At 45.5% G+C, this 21,399-nt stretch overlaps 1 protein-coding gene across 1 annotated transcript in view; it reads right to left on the bottom strand.

The window, feature by feature from the left end:
* Nucleotides 1-21,195, bottom strand: part of ACTR3 (actin related protein 3) — a 133,567-nt gene extending 112,372 nt beyond the window's left edge. The window contains exon 1 of the mRNA XM_033945685.1: nt 20,895-21,195. Coding sequence (XP_033801576.1) covers nt 20,895-20,938 — 44 coding nt within the window. The 5' untranslated portion in view covers nt 20,939-21,195. The remainder of the gene's footprint in view (nt 1-20,894) is intronic.
* Nucleotides 21,196-21,399: the final 204 nt, after the last annotated feature.

Below are 21,399 nucleotides of genomic sequence, written 5' to 3'. Positions count from 1 at the left end.
CGCGGAGTTCAATACATCTCGAGCCGCGAGGCTCGTCTTCTGTTCCTGCCTGCCCTGCAGCTAACATATAGCCGATCGCAAGCGTTCCCCGATGTCAGCGCTGACGTCGGAGAGAGGGCTTAAGCAAAGCCTGCCCTTCGACGTCAGCGCTGACGTCGGAGAATACTTCCGTTCGGCTATTTGTGCGCGGCAGGGCAGGCAGGAAGCAGAAGACAAGCCTTGCGGCTTGAGCTTCGTTTTGCTGAGAAAGTTGCAAAGATGGGCTGGGAGGCAAACACGGAACACAAAAGGGGGGAGGAAGTGCGTTTTGGACACAAGGCATGAACTTGGGAGAGAGGAAGGGAGGGAAAGAGATGCTGAGGTGGGGGAGGGAATGGGTTTTTGGACACAGAAGGCATGGACTTGGGAGAGAGGAAGGAAGGGAATGAGTGTTTGGACACAGAAGGCATGGACTTTGGAGAGAGGAAGGGAGGGAAAGAGATGGTTGTGTACACGGGGAATAGAAGAAAGGAGAATTTTTGGTCATAGGGAGGGAGTGAGGTACAGATAGTGGCATACCAGGGTGGGGGGGCGGTCTGCCCCCACCCAGGGTTTACGTCCCAAGGGGGTGCACAGCTGGCCACCCTCCAGTGTTGTCCCTAGGCCGGCAAACTGCGGCTCTTTAGCCACTTGAGTGCCACCGCCGCCAACGGTGTTGTTGGCGGTGGCAGCATTATAAAATACTTTCTTTGTGTTTATTTGATTCCTATTCAAGAGAATTACTTTATATATAGTCAATATAGGCACAGAGTTACATTTTTTAACATTTTCTAATGGTGGTGTGCCTCGTGATTTTTTTCATGAAACAAGTGTGCCTTTGCCCAAAAAAGGTTGAAAAACACTGCTCTAGATAGTGTAGAAGAACTCTTCTGACACCCATCTTCCTCAGAATTCAGTCCTTTATCTTTAACCCAGTGGTCTGGAACACTGACATTATTACCGAAACGGCCTTCTCAAAAAGGATGGGACCATACATAAGGAAGTTCTGCCTCTGTGATCTTGAGGAAGGGCTCCCTCCATGACAGGGTCTGCAGTTCCGAGACTCATTTCACTGACATAATGGCCACAAAGAAAACTGTATTGACAGTAAGATCCAACAAGGATACCTCTTGAATAGGCTCATAAGGAACCTGAGGCCATGCAAAACCATGTTAAGGTTCCATGAAGTGAAACGACACAAAAATCCATACGAAAAAGGAGATTATCGCTGAAAAATAGCTGGAAAGCGATGACCACAAATGCTCGCAGTCTAAGCAACAAAGTTCATGATCTGCAAGCCCTGATATTAGAGGCAGATCTAGATATTGTTGCTATCACAGAGACATGGTTCAGTGAATCACATGGATGGGATGCAAACATACCGGGATATAATCTTTTTAGGAAGGACAGAGATGGTCATAAAGGTGGAGGAGTAGCTCTCTATGTAAAGATCAATATCCAAGCGACCGAAATGCAAGGGACCTGGGGAGAGGAAGAAGCGATATGGATTGCTCTGAAAAGAGAAGATGGAACTTCTATCTATGTGGGTGTAGTCTACAGACCTCCGACTCAATCGCAGCAAATTGATAAGGATCTGATTGTGGATATCCAAAAGTTTGGAAGGAAAGAGGAGGTTCTGCTGTTGGGAGATTTCAACCTGCCGGATGCGGACTGGAATGTTCCGTCTGCGGAATTGGAAAGAAGTAGGGAGATTGTGGATGCCTTTCAAGAGGCTCTGCTCAGACAAATGGTGACGGAACCCACAAGGGAAAAAGCAATATTGGATCTGGTCCTCACAAATGGAGAGAGTATCTCTAATGTTCGAGTGGGTGCTCACCTGGGTAGTAGCGATCATCAAACGGTTTGGTTTGATATAACGGCTAAAGTGGAGAGCGGCCGCACGATACTTAAAGTCCTAGATTTCAAACGTACGGACTTTAATGCAATGGGAAAGTACCTGAAGAAAGAGCTGTTAGGATGGGAGGACATAAGAGAAGTGGAAAGACAGTGGTCTAAGCTGAAAGGAGCGATAAAAATGGCTACGGACCTTTATGTGAAGAAAATCAATAAAAACAAGAGAAAAAGGAAGCCGATATGGTTCTCCAACCTAGTGGCTGAGAAAATAAAGGCGAAAGAGTTAGCGTTCATGAAATATAAAAAAACCCAAGAGGAGAGCAGAAAGGACTACAGGGTGAAACTGAAAGAAGCCAAGAGAGAGATACGTTTGGCGAAGGCACAGGCGGAAGAACAAATGGCTAAAAATGTAAAAAAGGGAGATAAAAATTTTTTCAGATATATTAGTGAAAGGAGGAAGATAAAAAATGGAATTGCTAGGCTAAAAGATGCTGGGAACAAATATGTGGAGAGTGATGAGGAGAAAGCAAATGTGCTAAACAAATACTTCTGTTCTGTGTTCACAGAAGAAAATCCTGGAGAAGGACCGAGATTGTCCGGCAAAGTTACACGAGAAAATGGAGTAGATTCTGCGCCGTTCACGGAGGAGGGTGTTTATGAGCAACTTGAAAAACTGAAGATGGACAAAGCGATGGGACCAGACGGGATCCATCCCAGGATACTAAGGGAACTCAGAGAGGTTCTGGCGAGTCTTATTAAAGACTTGTTCAACAAATCTCTGGAGACGGGAGTGATTCCTGGGGATTGGAGGAGAGCGGATGTGGTCCCTATTCATAAAAGTGGTCACAGGGATGAAGCAGGAAACTACAGGCCGGTGAGCCTCACTTCAGTTGTTGGAAAAATAATGGAAGTGTTGCTGAAAGAAAGGATAGTGTATTTCCTTGAATCTAATGGGTTACAGGATCCGAGGCAACATGGCTTTACAAAAGGTAAATCGTGCCAAACGAACCTGATTGAATTTTTTGATTGGGTGACCAGAGAGCTGGATCGAGGACATATGCTAGATGTAATTTACTTGGATTTCAGCAAAGCCTTTGATACAGTTCCTCATAGGAGGCTGTTGAACAAACTTGAAGGGCTGAAGTTAGGACCCAAAGTGGTGAACTGGGTCAGAAACTGGCTGTCGGACAGATGCCAGAGGGTGGTGGTTAATGGAAGTCGCTCGAAGGAAGGAAAGGTGACTAGTGGAGTCCCTCAGGGTTCGGTGCTGGGGCCAATCCTGTTCAATATGTATGTAAGTGACATTGCTGAAGGGTTAGAAGGAAAAGTGTGCCTTTTTGCAGATGATACCAAGATTTGTAACAGAGTAGACACCGAAGAGGGAGTGGAAAATATAAAAAAGGATCTGCAAAAGTTAGAGGAATGGTCTAATGCCTGGCAACTAAAATTCAATGCAAAGAAATGCAGAGTAATGCATTTGGGGATTAATAATAGGAAGGAACCGTATATGCTGGGAGGAGAGAAGCTGATATGCACGGACGGGGAGAGGGACCTTGGGGTGATAGTGTCTGAAGATCTAAAGGCGAAAAAACAGTGTGACAAGGCAGTGGCTGCTGCCAGAAGGATTCTGGGCTGTATAAAGAGAGGCGTAGTCAGTAGAAGGAAGAAGGTGTTGATGCCCCTGTACAGGTCATTGGTGAGGCCCCACTTGGAGTATTGTGTTCAGTTTTGGAGACCGTATCTGGCGAAAGACGTAAGAAGACTTGAGGCGGTCCAGAGGAGGGCGACGAAAATGATAGGAGGCTTGCGCCATAAGACGTATGAGGAGAGACTGGAAGCCCTGAATATGTATACCCTAGAGGAAAGGAGAGACAGGGGAGATATGATTCAGACGTTCAAATACTTGAAGGGTATTAACGTAGAACAAAATCTTTTCCAGAGAAAGGAAAATGGTAAAACCAGAGGACATAATTTGAGGTTGAGGGGTGGTAGATTCAGGGGCAATGTTAGGAAATTCTACTTTAAGGAGAGGGTGGTGGATGCCTGGAATGCGCTCCCGAGAGAGGTGGTGGAGAGTAAAACTGTGACTGAGTTCAAAGAAGCGTGGGATGAACACAGAAGATTTAGAATCAGAAAATAATATTAAAGATTGAACTAGGCCAGTTACTGGGCAGACTTGTACGGTCTGTGTCTGTGCATGGCCGTTTGGAGGAGGATGGGCAGGGGAGGACTTCAATGGCTGGGAGGGTGTAGATGGGCTGGAGTAAGTCTTAACAGAGATTTCGGCAGTTGGAACCCAAGCACAGTACCGGGTAAAGCTTTGGATTCTCGCCCAGAAATAGCTAAGAAAAAAAAAAAAAAAAAAAAATTTAAATTGAATCAGGTTGGGCAGACTGGATGGACCATTCGGGTCTTTATCTGCCGTCATCTACTATGTTACTATGTAAACAGTTGTTTTACCAGTGGTCTGAGTCTTAGTGCTCCCTTTAGAAATCTGGCTATGTCTAGATGAGAAGCCAGGGGAGCCTTGTGTCCACAGGCTCTGAAGCTCGAGAGACCCACTATTTAGACCCTGAGAGACACCATTGTGAGGCCTTTGTTGAGACCTGCTTGGAAGAAAGCTAGCACCACCACGATTGGAGCACTAAATGGCTCCACCTTCTCTTTCGTGCACCAGTATTGAAACATCTTCCATGTCTTAGCATAAGAGGAGAACACTGAAGGCTTCTTGACTCCGAGGAGAGTAGCAATGATTACCTCAGAGTATCCTTTTTGCTCTAATGTTGCACACTCAAGAGCCATGCTGTAAGACCTAAGCAATCAGGATCTCTATGATCACAGGGCCCTGAGATACAAGATCAGGTTTGTACCTGCATTCTGAGACCCTGGTCTCTTTAAAGACAAACTAGGTCCACATACCACAGCCTGCATGGCAAATCTGATGCTATGAGAACCACTCTCCCTGGGTGGTTTGCTATTCTGTGAAATATTTGCCCTATCATGGGCCATGGAGGAAATATGTACAAGAGCTAGTTCTTTGGCCGTGGCTGGACTAGGGCATCCAGACCTTTACTTCCAGGCTCGGATCTTCAACTGATGAACTGGTTCGTCTTCTTGTTCCTCGCTGTAGCCATCAGATCAAAAGTTGGCTGAACAGATTTAAGAACAATGGACTAGAATGCTGCTGAAGATAAGCATCCATTCTCCTAGGTCTAAGGTCTGACTGCTGAGGTAATCGGCCTGCACATTGTCCATTCCTGCTACATGTACCACAAAGATCGCTTGTAGATGAAGCTCTGCCCACTAAAACAATAAGTGGGCTTCCAGGCTCCCACCGCTGTAGCATTGTATGAGAAGACTTGGGCCACCTGTCCTTCCAGACTCTTCTTCAGCTTTTATAACACCAAATCGAATGGCCTGAAGATTCCAGCCTGTTGGACCATTTTCTCTGGGAGGCCAACCACCACCCCTGGATTGGGCATCCACTGCAATGACTCCCCCCCCCCCCCAGTCGAACAGGCTAGCATTCATTATAAGAATCACCCATGAAGTTATTTTGAGAGACATGCCCCATAGAAATGACATTGGACAGAGTCACTGACTTATACTGAGGCGGGATTCCAGAGTCCATGAGAGAGTCATCTGAAAAGAGTCTGTTTGTGGGGACCACCAAGATAGCAGTGTATTCTGGAGAGGATGCATGTGAACCATTACCCAAGGGACCACATCTATAGTGGTTGCCACAGAACCTAGTATTTGGAGATAGTGCCATGAAGACGGAGCTGGCATGGCTATCATGTATGTTATCTGAGTGCAAAGCTTGTCTGTGTGCCTCTGAAGATAGAGCTGGCTTTCTGTCATGTTGAATAGTACTTCCAAGGATTTCAGGGATTGGGATGGAACCAGTTAGCTCTTTTGAAAATTCACTATCTACCCCAGGCTCTGCAAGACCTAGACCACTTAAGCCACTGCTTGTTCTCCTTCTGATAATGATGGAGCTCTGACCTACCAATCATCCAGATACAGATGCATTTGAAATCCTGCCCTGCAGAGATGTACTGCTATCACCAACATTACCTTGGTGAACATGTGGGGTGCTGTTGCCAACCCAAACGGAAGTGCCAAGAACTGATGTCTCTCCAGCACATGGAATCTCAGTAATCTTCTATGTTCTGGAAATATGTGAATGTGAGGTAGGCTTCCATCAAGTCCAGGGAAACTAAAAACTCCCCTGGAGCCACTGCTGCGATGACTGATCACACAGTTTCCATGTGAAAGAGTGGAACTTTCAGCACCTTGATGACATATGTAAAATCCAGAATGGGTCTCCAGTCCTCAAAGCCTCTTTTGAATACTATGAAATATATAGAGTATCTGCCCGAGCCCTATAGTCTGAATTTCTACAAGTCTCTGTACTATTGCTAAGACTATGCATGACTAAGGAAGTCCCTGATTGGCTCAGATGCCTCAGTCCCCTCCCCATGCATCACATGATGCACCGGGAAGGGCCTAAAGCCCAGCGTCGTCGTCGAGAGAGAGGAAGAGCAGGAGGTGTTTACAGTACTTCCTGCTCCCAACTTTTAAGGTATGGAGCGAGGCGGGGGGGTGTAGGTGGTTTTTTTTTTGGGGGGGGGAGTCCAATGGCAGGAGGAAGTTAACATCCCTCACATCACTGTCACGTGGTGGAAGGGTGTCCGGAGGCAGTGGGCTGCCATTTGTTTTGTTTGGTGGGGGAGGGCGGACTGTTTTCTTTTTAATTGAGCAGATATTTTGCTTGTGTAATACACGCAAAATATCTGTGCCATTGAAAAAAAATTTTTTTTAAATTCAGATAGACCTCTCAGTAACACAGTTACCGACAGGTCTAGAACAATCTGGTTTTAGGATCGGTAAAACCTGATTCTAAATAGCCAAACGATGTTAGTGCATGTATTGGGTTGGTTCGGATTGGAAAATGGGCGATCGAGGGGAAAAACACGCGGTGGGCCATTTAGTTCATTGGGGCGGTTATCAGCTATCATCGCTAAACCTGTAGATGATCGCTGACTTTAGTGCATCCCTCCAGTATGGACTTTTCCTCCAGGAAATTGTTCAAACCTTTCCTAAAACCAGCAACGCTATCCGCTCTTACCACAACCTCTGGCAATGTGATTAACTATTCACTGACTGAAAAAAATATTTCCTTCCATCAGTTTTAAAAGTATTTCTCTGTAACTTCGAGTGTTCCCTAGTCTTTGAATAACACACTAATAAAACCAGCCGTAAATGTTCAGGTTGCAGGTTTGGATAAAAATCTAATATTTGAAATTTAACAAAATTTCATCTCATTCCACATCAGACAAGTCTAGATGGGCAATGCTTAGAATATACAGAATTACATATATACTTGAATATAATTTGATCTGAGTATAAGACAAGGAAAAATTATGTTCTTGCCTGTTAATTTTCTTTCCTTTAGACACAGCAGATGAATCCAGAGACTAGTGGGAGAGCACACATCTACCAGCAGGTGGAGATTTAACAGGTGGTCCTACTGGCTGGCACACCTCCTGTATCTTCAGTATTGCTCGTTGCCCAAGCATCTGGAACCATGCTTAGCATGTAAAAAATGTCTTTCCCATAATAAATGTTAAAGATAATAATACAGAATACAACTATCAAATATAACAAACTTCTCTCTTGTTAAAGATAAACCGACAGTCAATATCCAGAAAGGGTGGGCTCTGGATTCATCTATTGTGTCTAAAGGAAAGAAAATTAACATGTAAGAACAATTTTTCCTTCCTTAGCAACAGCAGCAGATGAATCCAGAGACTAATGGGATGTAGCAAAGCAATCCTCAATCTGGGTGGGAAGCAAACATTGCCTCCGCAATAACCTAAGCACCAAAAGAAGTCTCTGCACTCGCCACCAGATCCAACCAGTAATGCTTAGAGAAGGCATTCTTAGAAGACCAAGTAGCTACATGACAAATCTCCTCCAAGGAAAAACCTCTGGAGTGAGTCCAAAAATAAGCCATTGCTCTGGCTGAATAGTCATGAAGTTCTTCCGCCAACTGCTTCCCTACCATCAAGTAAGCAGAAAGAATATCCTCCTTGACCCCTCGAGTGATGGAAGCTTTAGACGCTGCCATACCTTTGTTGCGTCCCTTGAATAATACAAAGAGGTGAACTAAATGATCAAAGTCGTGAGAAACCTAGATATAGTGTAGAACAGTGTTCTTCAACCACCGGACCACAGAAATTTCCTGCCGGTCCACAGGGCCGGCATGTGCATCAGGCCCAAACTGTGTTCTTTAACGGCCGGTCTGCGGTGCAATCGATACGTTGTTAATAACATTATATTGTGTGTATCACATTACAGAAGCATATCTCCAATCACACTGGCTTCTGATCCCAGCAAGAATACAATTTAAATTCTACTGCCTACTATTTAAAACTTTATACGGAGACAGTCCAAACTACCTGAATAACCGCCTCATCTACAACACCGCAACCAGACATAGGAAAACTCACACCCCATTCTCATACCCCCCAATTAAGGAGGTCAAACAGAAAAAACTATATGATGGCCTCCTGGCCACTCAAGCAGCCAAACTAGACAACCAATTCGCCAATCTACTGACGACATCCCTCGACCACAAGACTTTTAGAAAAGAAATAATACCGCAAGTCTCAAACTCCACCTCTCACTAAAGCCAACTACCCCAAACAAATAACCTTACCCATTTCTTACTCTTTTTGAAAATGACCAATTTTTTTTTTTTTTGTAAGTTCTTGTTGTAATACATCTTGGATAATTATTTTGTAATCCGCCTTGAACTGCAACGTAATGGCAGAATAGAAATCCCTAATGTAATGTAATGTATATATGAATGGAAAAAATAGTATTACAATTAGGACTATGGGGGCAGGGTCTGGGGTGGAGATTGGGTAGAGATGGGCAGGGTCTGGCCCACGACTTAGCCCAGTGTTCTTCAACCATTGTTCTGCGGACCGATGCTGGTCCACAAAATAATTCTTTCATTTCTGCCGGTCCATAGGTGTAAAAAGGTTGAAGAATACTGGTGTAGAAGCATTCTATGCACTTTTAAGAAATACAGTGAAGAAAAGCTCGCCTCCACATTTATCCTCCCAGAAAGCAGGAAGGAAAAGTGAGAGTGGCAGAGAAGAAAAGGATGACACTAACTTAGGAAGAAACTGTGGAAATGACCGAACTGACACTCCAGAATTTGTAATTCACAAAAAAGAATCTCTGCAGGACAAGGCCTGCAACTCAGAAAAGCGCTGAGCTGAAGCCCTGGCCACAAGAAACACCATTTTCAACGTCACATCCTGTAGAGTCTGAAAAGACAAGGATCAAAAGGAGCCATTTGTAAACTGCGAAGAAGTACCTTATGACTGCACTCCGGACAGGGCTTAAGAGGTGTATGAATATGCTGCACTCCATTTAGGAGCTGAACTACATCGGGCTGAAAAGCAAGGGAAAAGTGAGACACCTGGTCCCTGCAACCAGCAATGGTTGGCACATGAAGCTGAAGTGAATTAAACATCCAGGCCTTGGCTATACCCTCATTGAAAAATAAAGAATAGAAGACAGAGAAATCTGGAATGATGAAATACCTTGAGAACTACCCAAGAAACGAAAACCCTCCAGACGCTAACGCAAGCCAGAGATGAAGATGCCTGTATTGCTTGGAGAAGAGAAGAAATAAGTTGCTTCGTACAACCCTTACACCTCAGCCGTGACTTTTCAAGAGCTAGGCCGTAATACCAGAGTGATACAAATTTCCATGTTGATCAGATCCTGGGAGAGTAAATCCGGAGTAACCGGAAATCTCAACAGTTGGCTATTCGAGAGACCCATCAGATTCGCATACTATGGATGGAGCGGACAATCTGGAGATACCATGATCACCGTGCCCTGAAAGCAAGCCTGAGAAGGAACACTCATGCAATCAAAATCCAGGGGGAAAACACTTATAAGAGACAAACCAGAGGTGAGAAAGAAGCAACGCTACTCTGACTGCTACTCTCTGCATCTACTTAAGAAGGTAGGAAGCTTTGCATTTTAAGACAAGGCCATGAGGTTTAGTTCTAGGATATTTCATCTCTATACAAAAAGCTGGAACGTCTGAGCATGATATAGAAGATTTTTGCTGAGAAAAGCTGTGTAAATCCTTTTCCTGTCCCGAAAATGAACCGCCGACAGAACAGGAAGTTGAGATTCCACCCATTGAAGTAGAATTATTACTCTGCTCGCCAACTAAGGACTAGACATACTTCCCTGGCAGTTTAGAAATAATACCTCTATGACACTGTGCTAAAAGATCCGTGTTGACAGCCTGGAAGCATAGCCTGAAACTACTGAAGAATGAATGAACAGTTAGTCTCCTTGTGCTGAGGATTGAAGACACTGAGCCCCCAACCCAACATCCTGGCATGCTTGGAGGTTATGAACCAGTGCAGCAAAGACCGTGGCATGCCGTTGAATAAATTGATATTACTGAGCGATGCTTGAGGAGCCTACTGAATACTATGATTGTAGCCTTGAGATACCGGGAACCACCGGAACAAAAGCAGCGGCTGCTGCAGCGTTGGCACATGAAAGCGAGCCAAGTGGATTCCCTACCATGGATCTTAGAACCTGTACCGAATCCCATACTCTTGTTCTTGGCGACTGTAAAAGGCTAACCTGAGACTGTAACCTATTGCCGCAGTCTTTAGGCAGAAACACATTTCTCACCTACTTGACTAACAAGAGCCTCAGATATTCCAATAATTGGCACAGAATAAGACAGCTCTTTGTAAATAAGAAGATTCACATCCAAAAAATGAAGAAAAGAAATCGCCCTTTTGAGTCTGTGAAATTGATCAGGCTGGAAGACGTCCAAATCAAGCAGTCGTCAAAGAATGTACCTGAATTATCTCTTTGCGCCAAACGCCACCACTATTGTCCCCATTTTCTGAAGTGTTCATAGAGTCGTGGCAAGGTCAAAAGGCATCTGCCAAAACTGATAGCGCTGTTGATGCGGTGGCCATAGGGAATATGGAAATAAATTTACAGTTTACCTTTGGAAATGTCTAACTCTGAGAAACTCATTGACCTATATGAGATCCAGCTCCTGTATGAGATCCAGCCCCTGTATGAGATCCAGCCCCTGTCTGACCAATTGGCCCTTCTTAGGCACTATGAAGTAAAAGGAATGACTTACCTTATTTCCGGAAGAACTAAAACTACTGCCCCAAGTTCCCGTAACACTTAAAGAGGGTCTCGCATCAACGTAACCTTTGGAATCTCAATACATGGTGACTCCAAGAAAGGATCTGAAAAGAGGATTCAAAGTTGCAATCATGCTGAAAAACCTGATCTACTCTTTATCTTCCCTGGAAATGACCCGATACTCTCTCTATCTCCCCTGGAAAATGACCAGATATCTTTTTGTAATCCACATTATTTAACTCTTTTGTAATCCGCCTTGAACCGCAAGGTAATGGCAGAATAGAAATTCATAATGTAATGTAATGTAATAATGTCCAAAGCCCCTGACCTGACATCATCGTGCACACACACCCCTCCTGCGAGAAATCCTAAGGAGCTAACCAAGGAAGTCGGGACTCCTTCAGAGTGAAGTGCAGAAAGTTGGGGAAGGGGTGGACGAGAGCTGCGAGGTCTGGAAGAAGAAAGGAATTCTCCTGCGAAAACTCCAGTCTTGTGATGTAAAAAGGAGCATGTAATTCTGAAAACAAGGCCTTGCCAGGGAGAACTAAAAAGAACTCCTAGAATTAACCTGCAGCAACCTCTGTTATCTGGAAACTCTAAAATCCATTAGTAATTCCATGCAATCTTATCCAAAAGCCTACTGCCCTTAAAGAAAAGGCATACTATGCGTAATCTAGAAGCTGCATTCACTGCCCCATGGGAAACAATCTGTACCTTGACCGTTATAAGACAAGGCTCCCACCCCCAAAGAGAGCTTTAGGGATGATTCCAACAGCCACATAGCGTTTGCTACCTTGTGGGTTTGGAAGAATAGGTCACTTGTCCCTGGTTAGAATCTGCCGCACAGCCTTTCCTGTCAGTTTGGAGGGTTGTCTAGCACATGCCATGAGAAGATTGCGAACTGAAAATCCTGCTCGATAAGCTTTGAAACCTGTAGTCCCTGCCACCCTAGAAATAAAGAAAGACAGTCCTGGCCGAAGGAAAATACAAGGTGCCACCAAGCCACCCCGCTCCGCCACTAGAGTGTCCCCCAACTGGAAAGCTATCACTCTAGCACAGTGTTTTTCAACCGCTGTTCCGCGGCACACTAGTGTGCCGCGAGATGTTGCCTGGTGTGCCGTACAGTCAGGGCCGCCATCAGGGCAGTACCACCAGTCTAGGGAGAGGGGCGGTCCGCCCCACGTGGACAGGAGAGAGCTGGACGGGGGATCCGAGGAGTTCAATACATCTCGAGCCGCGAGGCTCGTCTTCTGTTCCTGCCTGCCCTGCAGCTAACATATAGCCGATCGCAAGCGTTCCCCGATGTCAGCGCTGACGTCGGAGGGAGGGCTTAAGCAAAGCCTGCCCTCCGACGTCAGCGCTGACGTCGGAGAATACTTCCGTTCGGCTATTTGTGTGCGGCAGGGCAGACAGGAAGCAGAAGACAAGCCTCGCGGCTTGAGCGTCGTTTTGCTGAGAAAGTTGCAAAGATGGGCTGGTAGGCAAACACGGGACACAAAAGGGGGGAAGGAGTGCGTTTTGGACACAAGGCATGAACTTGGGAGAGAGGAAGGGAGGGAAAGAGATGCTGAGGTGGGGGAGGGAATGCGTTTTTGGACACAGAAGAAATGGACTTGGGAGGGAGGAAGGGAGGGAAAGAGATGCTGAGGTGGGGGAGGGAATGAGTGTTTGGACACAGAAGGCATGGACTTGGGAGAGAGGAAGGGAGGGAAAGAGATGGTTGTGTACACGGGGAATAGAAGAAAGGAGAATTTTTGGTCATAGGGAGGGAGTGAGGTACAGATAGTGGCATACCAGGGTGGGGGGGGGGGCGGTCTGCCCCACCCCGGGTTTACGTCCCAAGGGGGTGCACAGCTGGCCACCCTCCAGTGTTGTCCCTAGGCCGGCAAACTGTGGCTTTTTAGCCACTTGAGTGCCACCGCCGCCAACGGTGTTGTTGGCGGTGGCAGCATTATAAAATACTTTCTTTGTGTTTATTTGATTCCTATGCAAGAGAATTACTTTATATATAGTCAATATAGGCACAGAGTTAAATTTTTTATCATTTTCTAATGGTGGTGTGCCTCGTGATTTTTTTCATGAAACAAGTGTGCCTTTGCCCAAAAAAGGTTGAAAAACACTGCTCTAGCACCATGAATTATTTCTATAGCGCTAGCAAATACACACAGCACTGCATAGAGGCACAAAGAATAAGGAAACCCACATACAGAGCCTCACTTTTCAGGGACCCTTAGAGAGACTATGAGATACCCATATGAAGTACACAGTACTCTATTGCCGCTTGCATCACTGTGCAGCGATTTGCCCTCTGCCAACCCAGTGCTGAGATAAACCGAGACTGGGCAGCCGAGCACAGGGAAGAGTCTCGCTTTAAAATGCAATAAGGCCTAAAATTACAGTCCCCATTAAAGTAGCTGCTTCTCTTCAAGTGAATAAAATGGGAGAGACACACAAAACTTAATCACCACCACCTTGCCTAAAGTTGCTGAAACAGCCCCGACGCATCTGACCCCGAAGGGAGTTAGAAACCGTGGCACACGCTGACAAAAGTCAGCTGTACAAATAAACACCCTGACCGGCACTCCCTCCAGCACGTGTCTGTTTCACCCTGAAATGGGCTGGCTCCTGCAATAGTGTTGTATAAAAAACGAAAAACTTACCCAGAGCCAACCGCTAAAAAATTTTCACATGGCTGCGGCATAAATTAAAGTAAATCAACCTCGGGGAGAAACTATATTAATGCTGCAGTGTTCCAAACAGTGCCGGAGAACCATTGCGCGTCTATTGCACGCTGTAATGAAGTGGCTCCTGAAGAGTGACTGAAAAATCCCCCTGGAGCCATCTTCACAATCACCTCAACAAGGCTGCAGCAAACACCGCCTAAAGTAAGGCTTACACTAATGCTGCAAAGCTGCAGCCATGGTAAAAGAACAAGAGCGTGCCTGCAACGTACAGAAAGACACAGGCTCCTTCAACGGAGTCTAACCATTCACACAAAGCCCTTCATAAAAATAATACCACACCAATAAAACAATATTTTACTCCACAAAACTTAGCCCGAAGCCAAACTCATAGCTCTAACAACTAAACAAAACCCAGATTTTCAAATATAAGTACAGAACACAATATAAAACACATATTCGCAACCTTGTTGTTAGTGCAGGGAGATGCCAGTTGGTCAGTACTAGCAGGGCATCAATGCAATTTAGCCACTTTGGTCTCTCTTTTCTTACATTAAGGGAAAGAAGAAAAATAGAGACTAAGACCCTCTATCACTGGAAGGAGGGTGAGGTAGGGACCTGGAAGGGGGGGCCAGGTGTAACCCCTAAAGCCGGCACCGTTCAGCTGGACCCCACTGTCTCACTGAAGAGAAAGCTCAACAGGAGAAACAGAATTGCCCAGTCACAACCAGAATTCAGGAGCTAGTTGAATAGTGACCGTCCGCCTGCTGGAGATAGAGCATACTGAAGATACAGGAGGCATGCCAGCCAATAGGACCACCTGTTAATCAGTTTCTCTATCTCCATCTGCTGGTAGATGTGTGCTATCCCACTAGTCTCTGGATTCATCTGCTAAGGAAGTTACCCTTTCCCCCGAAAAAAGGAGGAAAAAAGGTTGACTCAAATATAAGACGGGGTGTGTGTGTGTGTGTAATATTCATGTGCTCTGCCAGGCTCTGTGCCCAGCCCCCCCCCCCCTTCCTGCCAGGCTGTACCCAGCACCCTCCCTCCCAGGCTCTCAACTCGGCCTCCCTCCCTGCCCTGTACCCCCTCTCTCTCAGTCCTACAGGCCTGTCGTATGACCTGGTGGGATGGAACAGGAGAGATCCCTACTGTCTCCTTGGTCACCTCAAATTCTCATGTCCTAGTGTACCGGGTATGAGCGAGCTTTGGCACTTCTGCCCAGCACTGAGCCGCTCGCAGAATGGCTGCCCAAGTTCTTGCAGGACACAGGACGCATGAGAACTCAAGGCAGCCATTCAGCAAGCGGCTCAGCACCAGGCAGAAGCACAAAAGCTCATTCATGCCCGGTACACTAGGCTGCGGGAATGCGAGGCAGCTATTCAGGGAGCGGCAGGAGCACTGAAAGCAAACTCCTACCCAAACACTGCTGGACCACCAGGAATTCAAAAAGGTACGCAGGGAGAGGAGGAGGAAGGGAGATTTTAAAAAATTGGCAGTCAGCTGGGACAGGAGATGGGAGGGATCCTTCTTGTCTCGGCCCACCCCACCAAGCCCAGCGGAGGCCTGCAACAAGTCCGGGAGGGGGCAGGTGGGCAATGACCCAAATATAAGACGAGACCCCCATTTTTTGGCCCCAAAATCTCATCTTATATTTGAGTATATTTAGTATGTTCTATCCAACTTCCAAAAAGGAAATAAAATATATATATATATCTCCTATATAATAAAACCCTAGCCGCGCATGCACACTCATACCTGCGTGCTTCCGTGATCTCTGATCCGTGAGATGTAGGTCCGTGGCCACAGGAGTGCGCATGCGCGAGTCCCCAGCCTTACAGCATCTACTTATACTCGCCGGCAGGACTGGCTGCCAGCGCTGGACTCCCTGCTCTCCAAAAGATTGCGGTGTCGGCTCCTCTCACGAGCCGCACCAGTGTCGGAGAAGGCTTCTGACGCTGGTGGGGTTTGAGAGGAGCCACCGCGACAACTTTAAAACTTTAAAAAAAATTCCCCCGGAGCAGGCCAGACTGCGGGGTGGGCAGGAAAGCGCCGACAAAAAAGACTACAGCCGCGAGCCACTCAACGGGACCAGGCTGGCAGGCAGCCACGCGAGGGAGGGCAACACAATTTAAAAAAAGGAGAAGCTGGGCCTGCCTGTGAGGAACGCAATAAGGGAAGGGGGGCCCTTGGAGCAGGCTAGACTGCGGGAAGGGAAGGGAGAGGGGCCAAAAGGAGCAGGCCACATCGTGGTAAGAGTAGGGAAGGGGGGTGGGGGAAAATATATACACACACATATATACATATATATATATAAATAAAAAGATGAGAAATAGAAAAAGCTTAAAAAGAAAAGAAAGAAAATACTTATACCCTCTAAGTAACATCAGAACACAAGATCTTAGTAGTTCAGCCAATTTTAAGTGGAAATTTAAAGGAATAAAAATCTTAAGACTGTTAAAACCACACAACTGACACAGGTTAAGGGGCCAATGTAAAATTCTACACTATATTCTAGTACAATTTACTCCTAATTATGCTATGGTAGTCATACTCTCAATGCAAAAAGACTTTTTGAGCACAGAAATGTCCAAAATAAAGGCACCTCGCTACAAGGCAGTGATATGCAAACCACATACAGGCCATATCCTTGATTGCTCTCAATGTAAAAACAAAATTCTAAAATTTAGTGGTTTCTTTTTACTTCCTATGTAATACTGAAGTAAAAATGAAATATGGAAGCAAAAGATCTTGAGGTGAAGTGCAGCATCCCTGGTGGCTCAAACAGGCCCACAACTTCCTTGACTTGCAGCCACCTTCAGGTTGGGAAGCAGGGGAAATTGCTACCTCTGGGTCTGCCAACACTTATCTTCCAAAATAGCAGCACCTGACCCCTAGCATGTGTCCTGCCAAGTAAACTATTTTACACTTCTTCTGAATCTGCAGTTTCAGTACCCGCAGATTCGGTCTATTCGTGATTTTTTTTCCCCCAACAGGAAAGCTGCATCCAGGACCTTCCCCAGACCTTACTTGGTGGTCTAGCGGCGATTTGGGTCAGGATCAATCATCCTACACTCCTGCCCCGTGCAGTGCTGTCATCAAAATGGCTGCCGTGAGTTCTTGTTGTAGTCTCGAGACTACAACGGGAACTCACAGCAGCCATTTTGATGACGTCTCTGCACGGGGCAAGAGCGTAGGACGATCAATCCTGCCCCGCGTCATTGCTTGACTACAAGGTACAGTCTGGGGAAGGTCCGGGATGCAGGAGGGAGGTGGGGTGGGTCAGAGCCGGCCCTAAAAGTTATCCACGATTTTTCAATATTCGTGGACTCTGCTCTTAACCCCCACAAATATGGAGGGAGGAGTGTAGAAGTCAGAGGGAGAAGACATTGCTGGATACCTCCTCAGGATTTACTAACCCATAGGATAAGAGGGGGGAGGAATGCAGAATCAGAGGCTCTCTCTCTGGTTTAAGGACTCCTTGTATCAATTACTCTGGACCATATAACCATGGATGAAGTATTCTTTCTTTATTTGGCATTCTGGTCCCTAGGAATCAAGTGCCATAATTTTAGAAGATGGTGCTGTCAGAGGTAAAAGTGGGCATCAACCCTGCCTTTCAATCCCAAAGGTGAATCATGATCCAAGGCTTCTTAATAGTCTTCCTGTCAGTGCATGATGCAATTTTCACTCATACATTGATAGAAAAGGAGACAAACACCAGATGCAGTGAGCTGTGTTTTTAGTAAATGTGCCTTTAATGCCATGGTAATTTGCATGCCATTAGTTTTCTGCATCAACATAAAAAAAGCTTAGCACACTGTTCTAACATATGGCTTATTAAATCAGCCCCAATGTATTCTAATGAGAACTGCAGACTTGATTCACATCGCAATCCACTTCCATAAGGAACACTTAAAACTGGTGTGGCAAAAATTAAGCTGCAAATTTATCTTAAAAGATACCTTGTAATAACCCTGCAAAATAGCAGAATATAAAATGTTAATCTATTCTACATCGAAGAAGCCCAAGAAAAACATTTGAAAATTAATTATAATAAATTGCAGTCCAGATAGAGGCTGCCTGATTTTTGTTTGGTTACAGTGTTAGCACCCGCCCCAAATCCTTTTTCTGCTCAATTTTGGGTTGTCAAAAGGTTTGTTTAATTTTTGGTCACATCTTTTCTTAAGGCCAAAAATGACTGTTTTCAGTAACGGCTAAACATTTGTGTTTTGTCACCTTTGACTCCCTCCATCTCTCCCCCGCCGAATAGAAACCGCCCCTCTTCCCAGATCCCCTCCCCACTCCCGCCTTTAGGCTCTCTGGTGGTCTAGTAGTATAGTTAAGGCAGGAACAATCCCAGTTACCCCTGCCCATTTAGGCTCTGCTCTCAAAATAGCTGCCATGACTGGAGCATCGCACCTGCCTTGACTATGCCGCTAGACCATCAGGGATTATAACGAAGTCCTGGGAAGGGGGGAGGGGGCACAATTTTTTGTATGCAATTGTAAGCAATGGAGTTGGACCTTGCACAGCAATTTATATGATAAAAAAAAGCTTCTGAATCAAAATTTTAGCAGGAATTTAAGTCCATAAATTTGGGATGATGGACTCCTTATGAATTAGCCTCTCTGTGGAGTTATGATATCCAACTGTCATTCCGAGTGTGGTGCAAAGTAAGCCACTTAAAGCACCATGGCTTTTAGTTTCCATTAGCCGCAATCCATGTGTGGAGGCTATATTGCTGGGAAGTATGATACAGTCTTTATTAAAATCATATTCTGGCTTGTATACTTTGGATCTAGAAGAAGTATTAAAAGCATAAGACTGCAAGCTCTGACAATCAACAGAGTGCCTTAACTGGTTCACATTCACAGAACCAAACTTGAGTTTTTGATTTTTGTTGAAGCCACTTGTTGAATTTTGACTGCAGTTTCGGTCAGCCTCTAAGTCCAGATAAGGTTTAGAAAAGTGAAAGATATATATTTAATCTTATAAGATTAACTGAAAGGGCATAAACATGGGTAGAAAAATAAATACAAAGAGAAAATTATAGTCTAAAAAATCAGATACTAGATCATCTCCACCCACTCACACACACAAAAAAAGCAGAATCAGTAATTTTTAGGGGCTCATCCAATCACAGGTTTCAACTTTACTTTCAAGTTTACAGTCAGAGAGTTTGTGATGGGGAAGTTAGTGATAGATAAGTGTCAAAGGGCTAGATGAAGGATAAGGAAGAGAAGCTAAAGGATAGAAGCAAAAAAAAAACAAAATAAAAACATCCTAGCACATAATGAAAAGGTAAATTACAAACATTCCCCGATACCCACATTTTCTAAATGTGTTTCAACATAGTAAAATAAGATGACCAATTTTGCTGATCTATGCGGCCATTGTTACTTCTTCAAAGAGAATACATTTGACCAAAGAAAACAATATTGAAAGTCAGGAAATTATTCCAAAGCTAAAAAAAAAAATCAATGTTTTGCATCTATTCCAGCTTAAAAAAACTGGAACTTAAAAAAAAAACACTGCTCAAGCCAATCTCCAAAATACATTTTGTTGTGCCTCACAGAAGAGGGAAACTAATAAAAGGATATAAAAATGTATTAAAACAAATGAACTATGATAGATGGAGACAAAATAGGAAAAATGTCATAAGAGCAACAGAGCCTACCAAAATAAACTGACTTACTATTTAAATCATAGAAAACCATTAAAAACCTTGCAGCAAACAAGAAAGTCCTTGTGACAGTGATAAGGATCCTCACTCACAAAGTTTAGTATACTGTATCACCTACTTTGACTAACAATCAATCATTATTAAGCCTTTCCTGAAAGCACAAACAGCAGCCCACCTCAAAACGGCAGAAAGAGGGGACCGACTGCCAGACTAAACAGCAAGAAGTGAATACAAAATACAGTATGTGAAGTAGGTAGAGGTAGGTGGGGCAGTAGGCGAAGCCACCAATGTTTCATAATCTGTCACATACACCTGAATGCAGCATTGCCCCCTCAGACAACAGAAAAGCTCAGGAACATTTTGCACAGAAAGGAGATAAGATGCCTAGAATGTGTTCAGAGATGTAGGAAACCAATGCAGTGAGCATTTCATCTAAAACTGTATGAATGAGTGTGTTTTAACTTCCACCGGTTTATGTATCTACATTTTTTTTTAATTATCTGTACATCCAAGATGACGTGGGTGGAGAGAGAGAAAGGTGGTAACTTACACGAAAGGGCTGTCACCGCCCCAACCACCTCAATAGGTAGACTGACTGAGATGGACTTTTATATGTGTACCACATCACTTCTTTTTAAAAAAAAAAATAGGTAAATGAAGAAGGCTGGAAAAAAGCAACCTTGGACAGAGGCATTCTATCTAGGATTATCTGCAGCTCTACTACTTAATGAATTAGGCTGAGGTTTTGCAACAACAATCCTCACTTCTAAAACAGGACTGCTCTATTTCTATTAACGTAGATTATCTAACTCCACATATATGTGCATCTGCATACTTAAATGCATGCACACACACGCACACCATACATTAGTCATCCGGTGTCTCCCAATTTTAGTTAAAAATCTGTTCAGGTTTGCAACCAGAAACTGCCTTATAAGGTATAAAAGCACCAAAGCAGGAAGAGGCTTTGACAAAAACTAGGAAGTTCCTCTGCGCTTGCTCAATGAGGACACATTTTTAGAGAAGTCATTTCACCCACACACATTCACAGATGCATTTTAAAACCAACAAAAAAAGCCTGGGTTTTGTGTTGTTGTTTTTTGCACAAGATCTATATTCCAGTGTCTCTCGGGCACGATTCGCCCACCCGACCTCCCCCGAAAGGGTTGGCGGAAGTTCACAGACACCAAGCGTGCCAGAGATCCTGCGTGAGGCGAACAAGGTGAACCCTTCCATGGCAGACCCCCCCAATCCGTTTGCTTTCTTTCAAGCAGATGCAAACGAGTCGCCGCTCCCACGAGCTAAAGCGGGGCGATTGCACCCGGCCTATGCACCGCGGCGCGTCTCTCCTCCGCACAGGCGAAAACTCCCCCCAAAAACCCAGACTGAGACCGCAACACGCCCTGCGCCCGAGCTGTCAAGAGCCGCCTTACCCCGTGCCGCAGTCCACCACACAAGCCGGCAGCCTCCCTGCCATCGTCGTCGACGTCGTCCTCCTTCTCCTCCTGCCAGCAGAACACGACGGGCAGCGCGCGGCGAGAGACTGCGGAAGGCGTTCCCCCCTTTCCCAGCGACGGCGCTATCTAACCATTCAAAGGCGGAACCCCCAGCCTCGGACCTCTCCCGGCCTGCCAACTTTCCACTTCCGCGCCGACACACACTCGAAGGCGGGGGAGGAGGGAGGGAGTGGGGGGGAGGGCCGAAGGCCAAGATGGCCGCCCCGCTCGCTCCCCGCCCAACGCAATCCGCGGCCGCTGCCTCCGTCCGTCCGTCACGCCGTGCGTCACCAAGCTCCGCCCCTTCTCTGCGGGCGGGGCTGTGAGTGGGCTCGGGCGCGCGTCGCCCGAGTGAACTGACGGTGGCTTGGTGCGCGAGCTGGGAGACGATGAGAGCATGTCTTTTTTTTTTTAGATTATTATTAAAGATGTTCTCAAGCTA

Source organism: Geotrypetes seraphini, chromosome 5, assembly GCF_902459505.1.
Source record: "Geotrypetes seraphini chromosome 5, aGeoSer1.1, whole genome shotgun sequence".
Lineage (NCBI taxonomy): Eukaryota > Metazoa > Chordata > Amphibia > Gymnophiona > Dermophiidae > Geotrypetes > Geotrypetes seraphini.
The sequence above is the reverse complement of the archived record's forward strand: the minus strand, read 5'-3'. Positions and strand labels throughout refer to the sequence as shown.